The sequence below is a fragment of the Adelges cooleyi genome, unplaced genomic scaffold, assembly GCF_023614345.1.
Source record: "Adelges cooleyi isolate 19-005CV unplaced genomic scaffold, UGA_ACOO_1.1 ACOO_flye_CR_arks_rails_tigmint_CR_PRNA_23, whole genome shotgun sequence".
Classification (NCBI taxonomy): Eukaryota; Metazoa; Arthropoda; class Insecta; order Hemiptera; family Adelgidae; genus Adelges; species Adelges cooleyi.
In genome coordinates this window covers 3,832,524-3,853,708 of record NW_026095893.1, presented here as the reverse complement: position 1 = coordinate 3,853,708, position 21,185 = coordinate 3,832,524, and the positions used below count along the sequence as shown (strand labels likewise).

General features: G+C 30.2%; 1 protein-coding gene across 2 annotated transcripts; it reads left to right on the top strand.

The window, feature by feature from the left end:
- The first annotated feature begins 3,159 nt into the window (after positions 1-3,159).
- Positions 3,160-14,052, top strand: LOC126835368 (carboxypeptidase Q-like). Of its 2 annotated transcripts, XM_050567900.1 has the most exons (8): positions 3,160-3,188; positions 4,949-4,986; positions 7,831-8,235; positions 11,565-11,715; positions 11,856-12,105; positions 12,168-12,408; positions 13,260-13,442; positions 13,520-14,052. In XM_050567900.1, the coding sequence occupies exons 3-8, from the start codon at positions 7,886-7,888 to the stop codon at positions 13,776-13,778; spliced, it is 1,434 nt and encodes a 477-aa protein (XP_050423857.1). In that variant the 5' UTR covers positions 3,160-3,188; positions 4,949-4,986; positions 7,831-7,885; the 3' UTR covers positions 13,779-14,052. The 2 variants fall into 2 exon arrangements, with proteins under 2 accessions (XP_050423857.1, XP_050423856.1); XM_050567899.1 differs by lacking the exon at positions 4,949-4,986 and having other exon boundaries at positions 3,166-3,188; positions 13,520-14,051.
- Positions 14,053-21,185: the final 7,133 nt, after the last annotated feature.

Sequence of the window (21,185 nt, the reverse complement as noted above, 5' to 3'; positions counted from 1 at the left end):
GAAATTTTAATTCTCTGCCACATATTACTAGCTAAATAACTCGGTATGCGAAGAAGGCAGCTCGTGTGTTAAACAATTATTTTTAAAAATAATGATTAAAAAAGTTGTACGCGGTAGGTAGGGGGGAAAGAAAACACTGCGAAAAAAAAAAGCTTTTTGTTTTAAAAGTTTATTGTGGTTTGTGTTCAGGAAATATCTCGACGTAGGTAATATTCAATTGTTTTATCATTATATGTATGTATTGTGTTATATATACAATATATTGTATTATTTAATAATTGTATTTAGACTTTTTGTCACTAAAACATACTACACTCCTATAATTTTAATGGACTATAGGGTAGATGTAAAAGACAATGGTATTATTTTTCTTAATTTTTTTTTATGACAAATTTCAAGTTTAAGAGTTTCAACCTGTATTTTGGTACATGTTTGTAATATATGCTACTGTAATATTTCATGTTCCTCACGAATCATAAATTACATTTTTAATCTATACATTTTAAAATAGATCTTTACTTTTATTCAAATATACCCCAACTATCGAGTACATTTGAATCTAAAAAGGACAGATTTAAATGTATCTTCATAGTAATTAAAATATTATAATATGTACAATACAATTCATTAAATTTCTATAAACCAATTTTTCTTTATTTAAAGCAAATATAGAATTTAAGGGGGACGGAAAGCGCTATTTATTAAGGGGCAAAGGATAGGCAATACATGACAAATATTGATCTAATAGCCATTTTTCATATGCCTACTAATGTTAAGGAGAACACGTATTACAATTTTCTAATTATAATGCTTTCAAAGTTATTTTTCTCCGAGTTATGACGAAATTTTGATAAAAAATTACTTTTATAGAAGTCATTTTCTAGCGGACGTATTTTATTTAGTTATTTTATTTGTATGCAAAGCTTACTATTTTTTCTAAGGGGGCTAAAAGGCCGATTTTTGATTTAGCGATTAAAAACGTAGTTAGATGTATTAGCAAAAATGATAAAGTACAAATAAAAATGCTAATATTATTTTTTGAAAACAAAAATAAAAAATCGGTTCGGTAGGGACTTCGAAAAGTGACTCCGCGTTTTAGTCTTGATTTGTAAAAAAATGGACGCTTTCCGTTCCCCTTAAAAATATAATATACAATATTTTATAATTTTGTTTTGATACTTTTTTTTTAACTCAAACTATTTTATAACCTTAACTTTACATAACATTTAGGACAAATAATATAAATTTATAATATAATCAAATAATAATTCGCAAGTTGTATTTTTGAATTTGCAAGTACTAACCGGATAATTGCAATTTTGTTATGTTTCTTTAAAATATTTTAGCATGGAACATGCTTTTGTCTTGGCCTCCCGGCTCGAAAATGATAACAAAAATGACACAAAATAGAGCCACGAAAGTAGCGCGTCTACTTTGAACGTATAATATGTGTATAACGAGTCGTCGTCGTCATGCAAACGTTTTGGCCAGACGTGTAGCTAAATCTATACCATCGTCATAAATCGCAAAGAGATTATAGATCAGAAATAATCACTATTCAGGAGCCAGCAGGCTAAAGCATGTTTCATGTTTATAATTTTAGTCGTCAGGCTTTAAGTAGACTGTAACCTTTTTTGTTTATGCTATATTACTATATGCGACACAATATTCAAATTTTGTATCTTTTATAGTACTTTAGTATCTAGAGCCTTATCATCTTTTGAAACTTACTTGAAGCTACCCGATTATATGTATACATAAACGAAATATATTCATTATTCTTGGTCGTGTCTATTAAAACTTAAATACGCCCTTAACCTTTACTCTGAACCCTCCCTAATACGTAATTAAGGAGATTAGTTTTGGCCCATAATAACTGAATACAGAGTTTTACAATTATATATTTTTAGAAACAAGTCCGGTCAAACCTTAAGCGATAAGTTAAACCTTCTTTAAGAAAGATTATAGTATGGTGTCAGGTGGTGTTTGATACCTGTTGAATGTTGATTTATTCACATATTGCAATCTAGAAATTTTTCCTTAAATATAAAAGAAAAATTTGATAATTTAATAATATTGAATAAAAGTTTGACTACAGAATTTTGAGAAAATTGTATAATATTATGTTTTCTTATAACTTATATATAAAAACAGCCATAAATCATTTTTTTTCTATTTTGTTAGTTTGTTAATGTAAATTGACAAGGCTTTAAACTACGCTAAAAATAGTGAAATAAAGGACCAATTTTCAATCCTTCTAGAGGAAAAAGTTTATGATTTATTTTCTGTTTGTCAACGTAAATCGATAATATTATACCTCAAGAATGTTCTATACAAAGTTGAAATTTATTCTTCTAGTATCTTTGAAAAGTTAGTGCACGTGATATTAAGATAACTATGTAAATTTTTGGTTATTCTAAATTTTGGAGAACGGGTAGACTTTTAACATTTTTGGCCCAATGAAATATCTTTTAGGTACGATATCTGATTTGTGCTATGTAATAAAAAATATAGTAAAATAGAATCCAAGCATTGTGTAACAATACTATCTCAGTTTCACATGGAAACTAAAATCACACTCGCGGGTTATTAAAGTGATATATTGTATAGATTTATTATGACAAAAGGTATTTGGAAAATATATTCATTAACTTGTTGATTACGGTATTGAAAATTTAGTTTGATTAGCAACGAATTATAAGGGTAGACAAACAATCAACTCATCGCTCCATCCACTCTATTACGACAAATATAACTGGTTTATGTTATTATCTAATGTTACTAGTATTTTGAATTTCCTAATCATCGAGAACAAATATTAGATTATTTTCAACTCAAAATTTAAAAAAATTTGTTTTCAATAAGGTGATTTATATTAAACCAGCCCCATTTTTACAAAACCTCCACTGCCTTGGATAAAATTAATATAATTTTTGTCGATAAAGTGGCCTACATTAATTAATTACAATTTTTTAATGTAAGAAACAAATTAAAAAAAAATAGTCTGAACGTCAGAGCAATTTGTCATGTAAAAAAACCCAGCTGTGTAAATAACTAACTTGTTATGCAAAACATAATTAAATTTTGGGTTTTCTCTCTATATATAAGCCCATAGACACGATCCAAAAAAGTCACATCAAAGCAGTATAAATAATTAAAGTAAATTTTACACACATGCTTCAAAAGTTGTAAGTACACTTTTATTTAGAGTATAATAATTTAATTATAAATTGCGTATTCAATATTGTACTATACCTACTTCGTTAAGAAGCAATTTTTTGAATAAATTTAAGTTAAAAACTAAAGCTAAAAAGTAGGCATGAGTTGATATTTATTTGTATAGTTACTTTATAAATCATTAGTCGATAAAAGAAATTATTGCTGTTATCAGAGTTCAAATTTTCGAGAAAAATCTACTTACTTATATCCAAGAAAGTTCGATAAGCCCAATATCAGCCGATATTGACTTATACTCGGCCTATGCTCAGTCCTAATAAAAAACTAAAAGCAATTGTGTAAAAACACGTGTACAGTATTTTACAGGGTACATGTGTTAGGATGTTTTATTGTTAGATATATTTTTTATCAGACCCTCACAGCGCAATGTGTTCTTAGTGGTCTAGAATACGAAAAAGGCGATCAAAAATGTATTTTTCATATGGCCGTAATGACCTAATTTTTTAGTAGTTAAGTACTGTAGTATATAAAAATACCCAATTTTAATTTTTAACATTTTTTTTTGAGATCAATTTTTTTGGTATAAAAAAAAATATGTAAGAAAAGTTATGTACCTACATTCTGTTATAGCATATTGTCCAATGTTTAATTATAATATATTGTTACTCCCTCGCCCTTTTTTTCTGTAAAAAAGTATATTTAAACAATCATTATTAATTATGTTCTTTTACGAAATTCGACTCTACTAAATAAGTGTATTATGGTATACTTGCTAAACCTACATTAAAATATACAATAAGGTATAATCAAGATAAAACAAGACAAATAAATAGTTGCAAATATCTGCAATTATATAGTTATTGTGTTAGTTTAAAACTAAATAATTGTTTCAATTAAGGCATGCAGCGCAGCGCGGCGTTCAGCGCAATAGTTAAAAAATATAAATTTAAAGTTAATTATTTAAATGAAACCATTTAATCTTGATTAAGCTAATTTTCATTAATTTAATTACTAATTAATTATTTTGACTAATTATTAATAATTATTTTTTTATTTAATTAGTCATATTTGTATTATTTTAATAAAATAAAATAAAATAGATTAATTTTATTACTTAACCAATTTTTGTTTGATCGTTAGGCCACTATAAAGCACCGCCCCATGGTATAGTCTATTCCAGAAAGTTTACTATATAAGATAAGATACCTTAAATGAAAAGTATTAAGTAAAAGAAAAGATTAAGTATATACTATATACTTAATCCTTTTACTGAAATTAATTGATTATTTCGAAATATTGCCTTATCGTATTGGAGTTATATTCACTCTGCCGGTTTATCATGACTTACCACAATGTAGATATTAAATACATAATAAAATAATAGGACACTAGAATTTGTATGTATGTAATTGCTACAGCATTTACAGTACATGTTTGATTATTTTGTTAAGCTATTGTTTTTTTAAAATGGCATTTATAAAAGTTACACGATTAATGGTCAACAAAAAAATGGTAAGACGATAAAGGTGAGAATAAAAAATCCTGTGCTATGTATTTCAATAATGAAGCATTAAAAATGAATGATAATGATGCAAAAACATTCCCCCCATAATCCCTAAGACCTTCCTCTAATACCTAAGTAGAGGAATTATTCAACAAATTATTTAAAATTAAAATTCAGCGACCTAAAAAACATAATTTGACCTATTTTGAGGATTTTTATTAAAAAAAATTAAGGAGATATTATTTTCAATAGCTTTTTTTTTTTCAGATCACTGCTGCACAGTTCTTATCAATTTTGAGCAAACGGTTTTTATATTTTTTATCAAAACGTAGTAAGAAACAGTTATGGACATTTTTATTCGAATAAAACTTTATTTGAATAAGTTTTCCACAATGTATTTAAATTAAGAAATATTCCATTTATTCGAGGCAGCTGTTAGACCGGTTTAGATATTAGGGTGGATACGATTACGGTTACTGATACCCGTTGACTGTTGATTCCCTCTCCCATGGCAGTACAATTTTTTAAAATTTTTTTTTTATTAATGGTAAAGGCTTCAATTACAGGATTATTAACCTAGAAGTTAATGTACAATAAATTTAGGAATTAGAATAACATGATATTTATAGTTTATGGCTTATATTTACATTGTGAAAAAATTTGATGATTTCAGTGGTGTTTTCTTCTTTGAATGCTTGGTGAAGTGTGAGAGGATTGTTGAGTTTCTTTCGTGCTTCTCTATATTTGGGGCAGTTGATGATTATGTGTTCTATCGATAATATTTGCTTGCAAGTGTCGCAAACTGGTGCTGGTTCCTTGTTGATAAGGTATGCACGGGTTAGGTGAGAGTGGCCTATTTTAGCTCGGGTGATGTTTGTTTCATCTCTTCTTTTAATGTTAGGGGGGTACTTCAATTTTTTAACGTTTAGTTTTACATTTCTAAGTTTATTGGAAAGAGGAAGGTTTAGCCAAAAAATTTGCCATTTTTCCATTATTTTGTGGTAAATTATGTTAAAAGTTTCGGGTGAGGTTAATGTCTGGATTTTTGTGGAGAGGGGGGATGTGGTGGCTTCATATGCTGCCGTGTCTGCTTTCTCATTTCCGGGTATTCCTATATGCGATGGGACCCACATGAAACATATCGATAAATTTGTTTCAGATATAAATTTCTGAATGTGTTGAACAAGCTCATTCTTGGCATAGGGGTTTGAGATTGATGAGAGGGCGCTCAGAGAGTCACTGATAATGATGCTGTTGCTTTTGGTATTTGAAGATGTGATGATTTTTAGGGCTGAGTAGATAGCATAAGTTTCCGCTGTATATATGCTAGAAGAGGGCGGTAGTTGAAAAAGGTGATTTTCCTGCTTTGTGATTGCTGAGAAACCCACGCCAGTTATATTTTTAGAGGCATCTGTGTATAATTGCGTATATTCCGGGAATTGTTGAGCTATTATTTCATTGAAATAACTGCGCATAATTGAGCTGTCAAGACTGTGTTTGCAGTATTCTGTCAGTTGAGTGTTGATGGAAGGCGACCAGAGCCAAGGAGGTAGAGAAGGCCTGATTTTGTGTAATGTTTGTGCTTGGAAATTTAAGTTTTCACTGATTATTTTAAAATTTTCGAAGATTGTGCATCGGTTAGACATGAGGTTGGGGGGGAGTGGGTTATGGATGACATTTCTGGTGATGTGATCGGCTAGGTTTTTAATTTTGGTTATGTACTTTAAGATGTGACTTTGGCGTCTGAGGTGGAGGGGAGGTTCTCCAGAATAAAACAATATGCTATCTACTGGGCTCGTCCTGAAGGCTCCTGTGGCCAGGCGTATACCTTGATTGTGGCAGTACAAATTGTGCTTTGATCAATACCTTGTAAATGATACGAATTTTTCTAGTTTTGTACAAAAATAGAGCCTGTAAGCGTTAAAATAATTAAATATAAAAATAGATCTCTCTTTATTTTGTTAAAATATATAAAATGTATAATATATGTTTACAAATTTTACGTTAATTTTTAGTGACAAATTACCCATACAATGTGCCTTAATGAATGCTTTCTGATAGCGTATATGTAGGCCCTAGTTCAGTAGGGGTAGATGGGGGAATGGCGGCCGGTGGGTAACGGTAAAATACAATTGAGAACGTTTTACCTTTTTGGCCGAACGATTGAGAACACTTAAAACTCACAAAGAACTTACCGCTGACCCACAAAACCAATACGATTGAAAACAAATTTACGTGCAACGTTGCCATATTATTTATTTGAATATCGGAATAATCTTAATTGCCCTACATTTAAAATTGCTTAAGTAAAAAAAAATTGGCCCAAAATATAATAATCGAAACCGTTTTAACTTTGACTTCAAATAATTTAACTAGGTCGATTTAAATGGTGTTTTTGTTTTGGATGTATCTCTTGTTTAGTGCATTGATGTATGACTAACAGGTAATTGTTTGAACAACCATACAAAAAACAACATCAAAATATGTTTTCTTCTTATTTCAATAAATACCACATAATAATATATAATACTAATAAAACATAATAAATTACACATAATAAGTGTTTTCTATACGTTTCAGCTGTAAGAAAATAAATATACTATTATTTAGAAAAGTAATAATAATGATAAAACTATATAATATTTCCAAAGGGTTTTAACTGAATATAAAAATAAAATAGTAAAATTATTCATGACCGAATTTAGAAATTTGTAGGTGCCATAAGACAAATTTCAGATTACTACAATATGGACAATGATTTTTATAAAAATTAATTGTGATGAAATCACATCCAGGTGTATTAACTGCATTGACCCGACTTTGCTAACTTCTTCTGTACTGATTTATACTTTACTTGGTTTGGACTGCGCTGGTTTAGATTATGCTTGATTTCAATGTAATCGGTTTCAATGGAATATTTTTCTACTTTACAATTTAGTGTTTATTAAAAAAATGTATAGACACGAAATTTAAAAAAAAATCTGTGACGCGTGTGGCGTCCTCTTTATGAAATATTTAGTTTTCTATATTTATAAAAGGTCGATAACGAATTCGGACACCTGCGATTGCTTGCGTAACAACAGCAAAGATGAGGTGTACTGCTGGCCCGTCCACTAATAACAGTATTAATGTATGTTATGTTTATATAGGCACGGACGCATCACATTCAATCAGTATCAGATCGATTGCCGGAGCGTCATCACCATGTACGTTGTTGCGGTTGTCGCGCCCTCGCTATGGCTGTTGTTGTGGACGTTTTCTGTAGTGACCAGGGCGGATAAGCCGGTGGCAGACAACTGTGACTTGAGCGAAGATTTGCGCAAGGAGATCGCGGGTTACCGGCCGATTGTGAAACAAGTGCTGGCGTACGTCCTCGACGGTCCGCACAGAGGCCGCACGTGGGCCGAGCTGGCCGAATTCACAGACACGTTCGGTTCCCGGTTGGTCGGTACTAAAAACCTGGAGAATTCGATTGATTACATGTTGGACAAACTCAAGGCTGCGCACCTCGACAACGTGCACGGCGAGGAGATGACGTTCGAAGCCTGGCAAAGGTGATATAAATAGTACTTGAACCTAAACGCTGTAACGTAAAAAATCGCTTATTGTGTTGACCGCTCAGTGACCTATGAACCTAAAGACATACGCGGTACACAATAATTGAGTTACGTCGTAAATAAAACATCTCATGGCAACTATATTATAGTAAATACACAGTATCGTAAACCTGTACAAGTCAAAACATATAAAATTAGGATTTTATATCGATAACCGTTACCTTTGTGGGGTGTTAAGAAAACAGTTTAAAAATATATATCTTATCATACCTAACAAACATAACATATTACGCATTATAATACAAAATATTATATTAATGTGTAGTTATATTATTGATTTAATGGGTGGGCGAGTGTTAAATATGTTATTCCCTCAGATATTAGTGGATGGTTCACTGATTATAATACAGTAATGCTATAATTTTATAATTGCAGTATGATTAATACAATATATTCATAATTATTATGAATAGGAGGAATATTAGGTAAAAGTGTCTGAGAACGACTTTCATAGCTTGTTATACTCAGGGGTTAAAGTGGGGGGGGGGCGCAGGGGGACTCAGTCCCTTTACCTCCAATGGTGGTTAAAAAGCGACCCCTTTAACAAATTATTCGTAAGGTACACCGTACCGCTCCAATTATAACTAAACATTAGTCATTATAATTCAGAATTCCGTTGAGATTAAATGTTGGTTTTTATTTTTTTATCGATTGTTACTTTACTTTTATCAAATGTATTTAATACAAATTATGGACTATCTAATATATGTGTAAAATTAATTGATTTTATTAGTTATTGTAAATGGCTATACTGTGATAAATAGGTATTCGATTAGCCCATAAGTGATAACATATATAAATAGGTAAAGTGTGAATGTGTGATTTTTTAAGCATGCTCACCCCACCATGCGTAGAATTTGAATTTTTTCTTGTACAATTTAAAGCACTAAAAACACTACATTTTTATGATGTATATATTTTTTGTCTGGGTGATTTTTTTAGTTTTCTTAAAAGACAACCACTACTTACAACTTAATATTATTAGAAAAAATATTCTCTTTCAAAATGTTAAATTTATATAAAACACGAGTTATTCTTAAAAATGTTGTATTATTTGTGATTTAAATTTTTTATGAAATAAATTACATATTTGAACATTATTTAGGGATAAAAGTGGGATTAGTATGTTACACAATCACTGTTTCTATATTACATATACTATATGCATTAGACATTATACATAAAATTATATATGGAACGCTTTAAGCTATATGGAGACATTAGTCCCCCCTGTAATTTTTCCCCACTTTAAGCCCTGGTTATACTTAAGGGAAATGGAAAGCGTCGATTTTTTTTAAAATAAAGACAAAGGTTCAAGTGTCTACCGAACTGATTTTGAATTTTTTTTTAAAACAAATTTTCTCTATAGGCTAAAAGGCCGATTTTTTTCTAATAAATCTAACTAATTTTCTAATTGATAATTAAAAAATATGCTTTTTAGTCCCCATTAATAAAACAATAAGCTTCACATAAGAATAAGAAAAATTGGAATCTGTCCAATAGATACGCCAGAAAATTACTTTTGCCATAACTAGGAGAAAAATAACTTTAAAAGTTTTGTAACTAGAAAAACATAATATTTAAAAAATATATATATTCGGTATATATAAAATGGCTTCTAGATCAATTTTGGTTAAATATTGCCTATCATTTGTCCTTTCCGTTTCCCTTAAAGAAAATGTACTGTATATTTTTTAATGTTTTCATTTATTAAATTACGAGAGCGTTTAATGTAAGATAACGAACACAATTCTATTATTAGTAAGCCTAAAAATAATTGGTATAAAATAATATTACCAAATAAATAATATTGGTATAGTCTCACATAAATATCAATTTTTAAAAATTTGAGAATCTGTTTCAACATTTTTGAGAATATCAAACTCTGTGTCTTAACTTTAGTTATAACATAGTTTAAAATTATTGAAACATGTTTGACAACATTTTTTTTTGTATATTTAAACTGTTTTGTTGAGATGTAGGTATTACTCTTGAATCTTGATATTTGTAGTTAGCTAAAACTTACCGTTTTATTATAATTTATAATATAATATGTATCTTAATCAAGTAGCTTAGTGTGTATATGAATCAGTTTAAAAGGGGTGAAGTCGATGAACTGATCTTAAAGCTGTTTTATTTTCATTTATAACTTGAATATTGGATACCGATTTAGGTTTTATACATTTACATTTTGTAAAATTAGACGGAAAGTAATAATGAAAGTGATATTAAAGTAAAGTAATGTTTGATTGAGTGCCTAATAGAGTTGTTCGAGAAGCCACACACAGCCTTTAATTCTTTATCCCGTTATATTGATGTACGACTTTTCCGGCTAGTTTAGAAGTAATATAAAGTAAAAGTGTACATTTTTCAAAACCATAGAATATGATAATTTTACATATTAAACTAACATTTTGTCCATCATTATTATTTTGAGATATGTTCATTCCGCCAGACCAATGACCTCTATTTTGTACACAATTATTAACAGTTAAAAGTCCATACAGTTTCACGAACAACTTGCTCCGTATAAATCAAATGATAAATCAAATAATATAGCTATAGTGATGGCTTTTTCTGGAAATATTAGACAACTAATTAAAAAATATAAAACACAATATTTCATTAAATTATTTATTATTAATATTATAATAACTCAAGACTATTCTTAGTTTTTGATAATTATATTGAACACTGGTAAGCTATTGTGATATGAAATTATATTGTTTTAATGTATTAAAATATTTTTTTAACTATATATATATATGTATATTCTTATGGCGTATTTGACCGGGAGGGCTAAAATAAATTATACAACAATAAGGGTTATAAGTAATATTGTATTTTAATTGTTGAGGTTTAAATCGTTTTACAGCGTGTTTGGGATAAGGATTATTAAGCATGTATATCTATATACATAGTATGGTCAATACTAAATACTATTAAAATAACTACACAATCGACCATAATATTATAAGAGTTCTACATTTGTATATTTATTTTCTCAATATAGCCTACAGGCCAAAAAGCTTTAAAAATACAGAAATTACATTGCAAAGATCGTAAAATACTTTACAAAAACTAATTAAACGTGTTGGTAAAAATAATTTTTGAATTGAAGCAAAAACCGTGTTGACTTGAATTTTAAAAGATACTAGTAAGATTTATTAGGAGCTAACTATTTTAGTTTTATATAATTTTTGAAGTTTATTAATAAATTGTTATTGATAGATGAATCAATAGTTTTTTTTTTGTTTTGTTTATAGAGGTGATGAGTCTGCATGGTTAATAAGTCCCAGATCTAAGAAACTGGGCATGTTGGGATTGGGAACCAGCGTAGGCACTCCTCCGAATGGCATCAATGCCGAAGTGGTAGTTGTAAACTCTTTCGACGACCTACACAACAAATCTTCGATTGTACGTTAAATTGATTTTTTTTTTTACAATAAACTATGACAAAAGATGAGAGAACCTTGACACAAATATTATGTGGGTGTTGGTTCTTAATTATAATTCCCTAAAAATAAACTGAATAATTATATTTCTGTCTCGGTCAGATCGAAGGAAAGATTGTTGTTTACAACCAGCCGTATGTTTCGTATGGTATTACGGCACAGTACAGGTCTCTTGGGGCCAGTATTGCAGCTAAGTATGGTGCCATAGCCGTTCTGATCAGATCCATCACTCCCTTTTCGTTGTACACACCGCACACCGGACATCAGCAGTATAGCGAAGGCATAAAAAAGATACCGGCTGCTTGTATAACCATCGAGGACGCGGAAATGTTGCAGAGAATGTACGACAGAGGTATGAGTACCTGCGTCTGCAATAGTGTTTAATTTCTAATTTGTTATGAATATATATTTCAGGTAACAAAATAGAAATATTATTGAAGATGAATCCGAAATTCTTTCCCAACGCGACTTCTAGAAACACCGTGGCGGAGATCAAGGGCACGACCAAACCAGAACGGGTTTTAGTGGTTTCTGGACACCTGGACAGCTGGGACGTGGGCGAAGGCGCTATGGACGACGGTGGAGGGGCGTTCGTCAGCTGGAACAGCCTAGTAGTGCTTAAAGAACTCGGGCTGAAACCCAAGAGGACCATAAGGTAAGACAACCGAGTGAATTTTGGGTAAGGTAGTAATTTCAGAACATTTTATTATTGTTCATTTAGAATTATGCGAAAAATGACATTTGTACAACATATCTTAAATATGTACATTAGCATTTATAATATATACATGAAAGATAATTTTGAAAGTAATTTCATTTTTATCTTATGTGTTATTCCTGACTTGCCTTCTGACTTTGAATGTTTGTGATCATAGAATGCTCTATGACAGCATCGTTGCCCATAAGCCAGTAGTACCTAACTACTTAATTATTATTTTTTAATAATTATTACATTAGCTATAAAAACTTGCTACCTGGATCTAGGGATGTGTAGGTTCTAAGTATCATGTAAATTAAATGGTCCATAAATTAATCGATATCTAAACGTTTTTGGAAAACAAGGAGATACATTATTGCGTACCGCCAAAAAAAATTAAATAATTTAGTTTTTACTGATAAATGTATGTAACGAGTTATCCATCAGCTCACTAGAAATGACGTTGGTATAAGTCCCACTAGTCTTTTAGCCTTACAACAATAAGTCGAGTTGTTGACTTCAATTCAAATTGGTATTTAAATAATGAAATTAACGTTATAAACTTAGGTATATACACATTGTAAAACAGAACTTTTATTATTTTCCTGGGTTAAAAAATGATAAGTCCGTTAATCCGGAATTGAAAATGATAGCAGTAACCGGATACTTCAGAGTTCAGATTACGGATTTCAACCTTATCATGATAGTATACCGTGATTAGTAAACTATTATAATATATCATAGTCCATAGATTAACACAAGCTTATCGTAATCTATGTTGAGCTGAACCCGTGTGGTTGTTGTTTAAGGTGTATACTGTGGACTGCCGAAGAGATGGGTTATTTAGGGGCAAACGCTTATTTAGAACAACACGCGAATGAACTTGACAACTTCGATTTGGTCATGGAATCTGACGATGGCACGTTCACACCTTACGGCCTGGAATTTCACGGTTCGGACAAGTCGGCATGCATAATGAAAGAAGTGGCCAAGTAAATTTTAATTTACCATATTATGAACCTTATTATCTTTTATAATTTGCACTTTCATTGCCGAGTTTTCCGTTTAGGATGTTTGACTCAATCAATGCGACCACAGTGATTTCGAAAACCGAAACTGTCGGGTCCGACATTGATGGATTTCAACGTTTAAAGGTACCGGGACTGAGCTTGATGAACAAAAATGAAAAATATTTCTGGTATCATCACACACAAGCTGACACAATGGCAGTCGAAGACCCAGATGCATTAGACTTGAACACGGCAATGTACGCGCTAGTCTCTTATATTGTTGCGGATTTATCTATAGACTTACCAAGATATACCTAAATACGAATATGAGTATTACACAGTTGTAAGCAGTAATTAATATTATGTTGTTGGACTTCAAAAGTTAATATTGTTATTTATTATTTTAAACTGAAATCAATTTTAATAAATTAAATTGAAATTATACCTATTAACTAAAATTGTCATATTGATGACTTAAAGTTAAAATAATAAATTTAATTCGGGAAAAATATGAAATTTTTTTTTTTGAGGATTTTACTCTCTATTTATTAATGCTAAACTTTGACGCGTTATTAATAATTCAACATAATATTAATCTTAAAAATGTATTAGTTTAAGACAATATAAGTGTTTTATAAAAATAAGATTTCGGATAAATTTAAATATAAAGCATAACATTTATTCAAAATAATAAATATATTATCTATTTGTTTTTTGTGTTACAATCAAACCATTGTTGATAACTATTATGCGTGTATATATTTTTTAATGATAAATATTCATTAGCGTGCCTTTAAAAGGAAAATTTAAGAATTACAATCAGACCACTTCCTAAATTAGTCTGAAAGGGTTAAAACCGACTCTTACGAACTTTTAACTGGTTTAATGCAAAATCAGATTCTACATGCAATACTGTTATAACCTGAAAATCCGCTACTTTCTTTTAGTTCTTAGGTGAATTTGTATCGATATTAGATTTATCTACGTATATAAAAAAAAATGTAAAATAAGAGATTTTACAATAGAATAACAACAAATAAAACAGTTTATAAAGTTATATTGTCATAAACTAAAAATAATCATACGAAATTAAGTTCCGTTTGAGCTATGAGTTTAATTTTATAAACATGGCACTTCTTTACAGCTTACATAATATAATATATCTACTACATGATTGATGTCTACATTATCTCATTTTGACTGATTAAATTAAGATAGATAATTATTTTCGAACTGTTTTTTAATTAACATAACATTTTGCTGATTTTGATAATATTTAAGTAAAAAACATGACAGAACTCTATATTCTGAATATACCGTATACTCAATGGTATTATTTAATTGGACCTTTATGTGTGCACATTTACAACTAGATGGCGCCGTTGTTATATTAATATGTCTTTCGCCAACAAAATAGGTACGTGGTGTAGTAATAAATTGGAAATTTAACACACTACACCAAAACAGTACACATTATTTTTTTTTTAAATTAAATTCTTATCTTACTAACGTTTTATTTTAATTAACTAACGAACTCTTTACAATGATTTTTCTGTAAGTTAAAATTGTATGCACTATTGACTTTGACATCTTCTTTTTTTCTGTAATAATCCATACAATTACTGTCGTCACTCGTCAGTCGGCAAACCTTCACTTCTCACATTTCTATCAATCCTAATACAGGAGTAGCAAATAAATAGTCACCGTAAGAAATGAGGCAGAAAATAAAATAAAATAATTTCAAAATTTTTAATTTTACTTAAATTGTACCCGACTGCGGATTTGAGGTGTAATGTATGTTTGTTTTTATGTTGCAACTATCCGATTAAGCTATTGGACCAATTTTGATGGAATAAGAACTAAAATATTCTGTGAGTTTCCAGGAGTGTTCTTAGCCAGGTTTATTTAACGTGCGATTGCATAATAACCGAAATCTAAAAAAAAGAAACACGATATCAGTTCAGGAAAAGCGACTATCGACTAGAATAAACTGCACAGATTTTATGAGTAGCTATAACAGGATATTCGGTAGAAATATGACCTTTCCGTCAATGGCGATTAGTGACTGATATAAGACTTTGATGATGATCTACAGATGGAGGTCATCAATCTTGCTTCTGGGTTAGTTGAATCTCACGAATTCCTGGTATAAAAGGTATTTTACAGTGACCTAGCCGTTCTTATTTTACCGTAAAAAAGATAAGTATTTTGTTCATACTTGTGATTGTGTATATTAACACACCAAATTTTTAAGAAATCCATATTGACAATATTTACATATGTTACCAGATCATATAATGCAGTTTTTAGCTGTTTTCGTACAAGACTATGATGAGATGTAGTTTTCTAAGAAACTAAACAATTTAAGCATGAAGGTTGTTTTTAATAAAGGGTCGGAAAGAGAATGAATGCTACTTAAATGTGTGTCGATTACCTACACAAAAAAATGGGTTTGATTACAATTTAATTTAGTATTGAAAAAAATTATACAAATAAAACGGAAACTTTTCTTTAGTCGTATGCATAATTTATGGTGGTCACTAAATAACATAAGGTTTTTCAGTAACTTTTTAATCTTTTGACATAAATTATGTACTATTTTAAAAGAATGTCCCCTATTTATGAAATAGTTAGTTTTAGGCAGTTTTTAGTTTTAATTTAAAGGTTAAACTGTGATATGTAATTATTAGTTCAGTAATTAGGACTTTTTTCCTAGTTATTTTATTTTTTGGACTATCACAGCATCCTTGACGGTGGTTAAACCACTTATTTTCATCTAAACATAGCTACGCAGAATGCGTTTTACTAGGTCCACAGTGAAAACCACTGTGGACCAGATTAAAACAGATCGTCTAAAACAGATTAAAAACACCTATTATAAAATCGAAAGATAACAACATTTTGGAGACATTGTCGTAAAAGATTTTGAAAATATTAACGTGAAAAAAAGTTATAGCTATTTAAAAAAAGTAAAAAATGTGATTTTAAATGTTGAATATTAGGTTTATCAAAAAAAAAAGGATATGACACCGTCTCCAAAATCTTGTCATTATTCGTTTTTGTTGTAATAGGTTTATTTTTGCTCTATAATCACCACGAAGAAAGTAAAATGCATTCTGCGTTGTTATGTTTAAAAATTGGGTTTATAACTTATAAGTCCTCTAATGTTTACAATCTCTGATCCATAGACTTACTACTTGGAGTAATATCGGTCCGGCTATTAAAAAAAAAACATAGGAAAACTTGTCGGTTTTTTTTTTTTATAATCCCTAGAACATTATTATTATTGAGTTTCTTTAGTGGCTTGGTACAATAATATTTTGATTGACATTATCGTATATTATTGTCAAATGTCATCGCTGAGCTCGGTCAGCTGTGGAGCTGTATCGCTGTATAAAACTCATTGACTATATTCTATAATAATAATAACAATATTATGTAGTGCCACCGTAAAACCGTCGTCATCGTCGGAGTAGACAAGCTCGCGTGGCATAGGACGGCGGCAAAGGGTAAGCGGAGGCGCGTCGACGACCGGCAGCGGTGGCGGGAGTACTTTTGATGCTGCTGTCAAGTCGGTTGGCAGATGCTGAAAAGATAGTTTGACAGGTGATTTATCATAATGTTTTGAAGTCAGCGTGACGTGGCCCCCGGGCTCTCTGTAATCATTTGTCACTGTCACCGCCGCCGTCGACGATTACTCTACACACACACACACACACACACACGCATACTTACAAACTTACACACACATACACAATTGCTATATTATAGTGCTTGATGTGTGACGGGCAAAGCAGTCGGGAGCGGGCGTCGGTGCGTACGAGAGCGGCTCGTTAACTCATTTTTAATGACATGTCAGACAGGTTGTTTTTATAACCGGACCGCCTCTGAGAGATACATATATAATATTATGTGTCTGAATATGTGTGTGTGTGTGTGTGTGTAATGTGTATGTCGGAGGCAACTCACACGTTTTCCCGTCCTGAGTGCGGGCGGCCGTCGTTTTGGGTTTTTCAATAATTCAAAATCATATTGATATCGGCTGTCCGGTCGAGTAGGTACTTGTATTCGTGAAACGATTAGAAAAAAAAGAAATGTGATAAAGTCTCTACTAAAAAACTATCACCGTTCGGAAAAACACACTTTGACGACAGTGAATAACTGTATGAAAATATTATAAGTTATAACAAATAAAACGAATATTATTATAGCATTCTAACTCTATTATAATTTGCAAGTGATGGAAATATCCGGGTAGAAATTTCGATTAGCCGTATTTCATGGATTTAGTCTTAAGTTAAAAAAAATGTATAATTTTAAATAATTGTAGAGTACACCTTTTGTACCGGAAGTTTTATAATTTTGAAATTTTTCACTAAATCCGAAAATCCGTTAAATTTAGATTTGAATATCTGGATATCGGGCAACGTGGTGTTTTGGGATACATTTGTGGTGTATGGGATTTTACGCGTCGTAATCTTTAACAAATGTTTGCACAAATAATGATAGCATACTAAAAAACTATTTCTTCTTGATTAATGAATATTCTACAAAAAAAAAAAACTAACGCTATGGTACTTATAATATTGTTATGATATTTCTTTAAAGGGATTGAAAGTAGGTGGTTTTAAAGGAGTTTTGTATAGGCAATATTAAAAAAAAAATGCTCTTAATGAAATTCCACTGTTCATTTATTTTCAGGTTAATATTTTATAAAAGCTTCAGGGTATTATTTTTAATGTATTACATAACAAAAAAAATCGGTTTTTAACATAATCTAGTAAAGTAACTCATATACTTTTACAAAACTGTAATCCTATAGTGAGGCTATAATTTTAATGCTTAAGATTTTCTCAAAAATCTGTAGATAACATTTTTTATTTATGGGTAACAACAACAACAAATTATTATATACTATTATATTATATCAGTATTGTATATGCTCTTAAATATAATTTCAAGCTTTTGAATAAAACGGCAGTTTTAAGTAAGATATAACGAGTATAATGATATTATATTATTATAATACTTTTGGAATGTAATGTTTGTACGTTAAGAGGGCGTCGCACTGGTGATTTTCAGTGTTACAAACATGTTTACGCCAACTGAAAATAACTCGCTTAATTTTGGTTTTAGAGTAAAAGCATCCTTATAAAATTAAAAGGGAACAATATTATGGAGGGCACCACGGTGCGTTTTTTGAAAAGTTACAGTCATTTAAAAATGTTAAAATAGTCGTTATTTCTAAGCTATGTATTGAGCGTTATACTTGGAATAATGAAAAAAAACGCACCGTCTTGCCCTCCGGAATATTGTTTTCTTTTAATTTTATAATGTGTGCTTTTACTCTAAAACCAAAATTAAGCGAGTTATTTTCAGTTTGCTTAAACATGTAGAGATAAAAAAACATTTTTAAATCGCTTTCAAGGATACTGTGATAGTCCAAAAAATAAATTAACTACAAAAATAGAGTCCTAGTTATTGAACTAATAACTACACATCACAGTTTAACCTTTAAATTAAGATTTTGTAAAAAATTGCCTATACTTTACTCCTTAAAAATGGGCGGTGCGACGCCCTCTCAGGGACACGGTTATGTATCGTATAACACATACATGTAAATAGGTTGCTTTTCAATCCCCTTAACTGAAAATTTAATTAATTTAAAATTATGTGTTTTGAAATGTTTGTTGGGCTTAACAATAACTTAATAGCCGTTAGACCGTTTTATATACAGATATCATCAGTGACCGTTCGACTGTCCTGTCTTTTTTAATTAAAAATGGGTTTGTATAATATTAAAAAATTGCCATACCTAACGACCATCGGCTAAACGTTAGTTATGAAAACGAGTATCTTACTTAAGAATCGCCTAAGGGGAAATGTATGATAAAATACCTTCAATTATAAAATCAAATAAGGAAAACAATGATGGGAGTTTTTATTGCTAAATTAAATTACTACAACCTCGAAATAATTTATTAAAATAATTATTTCACACAATATTGATATTATAATTAATTAATGCTAATTAACACTACTATTGTTATGAACAAAAAAAATGAGAAGTTATTTTAAATAACGAGTTTAATAATGGCGTAGATACTCATATTAAGGGGAAGGGAAAGCGCTATTTATTAAGGGGCAAAGGATAGGCAATACTTGACAAATATTGATCTAATAGCCATTTTTCATATGCCTACTAATGTCATGGAGAACACGTATTACAATTTTCTAATTATAATGCTTTTAAAGTTATTTTTCTCCTAGTTATGACGAAATTTTGATAAAAAATTACTTTTGTAGAAGTCATTTTCTGGCGGACGGATTTTTATTTTTATTTTATTTTTATGCAAAGCTTACTATTTTTTCTATGGGGGCTAAAAGGCTGATTTTTGATTTAGAGATTAAAAACGTAGTTAGATGTATTAGAAAAAATGATGAAAAAGTAAAAATAATAATGCTTATAAATATTTTTTGAAAACAAAAATAAAAAATCGGTCTTTTAGCGCCCATAGAGAAGATGTTAAACTATAAAACAAAACAAAAATTATTAAAATCGGTTCGGTAGAGACTTCGGAAAGCGACTCCGCGTTTTAGTCTTGATTTGTAAAAAAAATTGACGCTTTCCGTTTCACGTTTAATATATGAAGGGCACAAGGGAAAAACGGTAGTTGTCACATTATGAAAAAAATTTTTTTTCAAATAGTTTTTTTCAATTTATGCCAATAATTTGTTTTATTTATGACAATATATTGTTAAAATAAATACATTTATTATTAGAGTAGCATTTAATGTGATTTTTTTTTGTTCTTATGTAAGAGGTAGAGGAATTCACGAACTTTGTTTTTGCTATACTCTAAAATTTTCATAATGTGACAACTACCATTTTTCCCCTGTGTCCTTCATATGACATTATTTTATTATGTTATTGTTTAAGGCGCCTGGATACCGACCATTTTTAAGGAGTTTTGTATAGGCAATATTTAAGAAAAAAGGGGTTTTAATAAATTTCGACCATGTCAATTAATTTACTGGTTAATTTGTATAAGCTTCATGGTATTATTTTTAATTTAAATCATTTTGTCTATGAGTAAAAGCCATTTTAGGTAATATAGTAGTACATTTTTTTCCATCGCACAGGCTGAACCAGTGATCCGATAAGTAATCTAAAAACAGATTTGAATTTGTCATGAAGTTTACTTGAGATCGGTCAGCGTACTTTTTTGATATCTTATTTCTACTACGCATAAAACACGTTTGAACATTTTATAACATTTCAAATTTTAAAATAAAATTCGGAAAGGGTTAAAATTAAAAATTGAAAAAAATACTCTGGCCGATCTCAAGTAAACTTCATGACGAATTCATGTCTGTATTTAGATTGTTTATCGGACCACTGAATCGGCCTGTGCGATGGACAAAAAATAATGTGTTTAGGCTGTAAAAAAAACAGTCGGTATCCAGGGGCCTTAAAAATAATCCGTTTTTTTTTTTACAGTCGGGGTACGATACGGCATATATTTTATACAAATTTAAATTGTTCATGATTTAAACCAAGGAGATTCAAAAAAATCTAACCAAAGTTAGATGCGTATTTTGCTATAGTTGTCAAGGTGATATACGCGGCAGTTGTCTAGGTACCGCCGATAAACACCATGTTTTTTGCACATTTTCGTTTTAAGTTGGTTCTACTCGGATATCACTGATCAACTTCTCACGAAT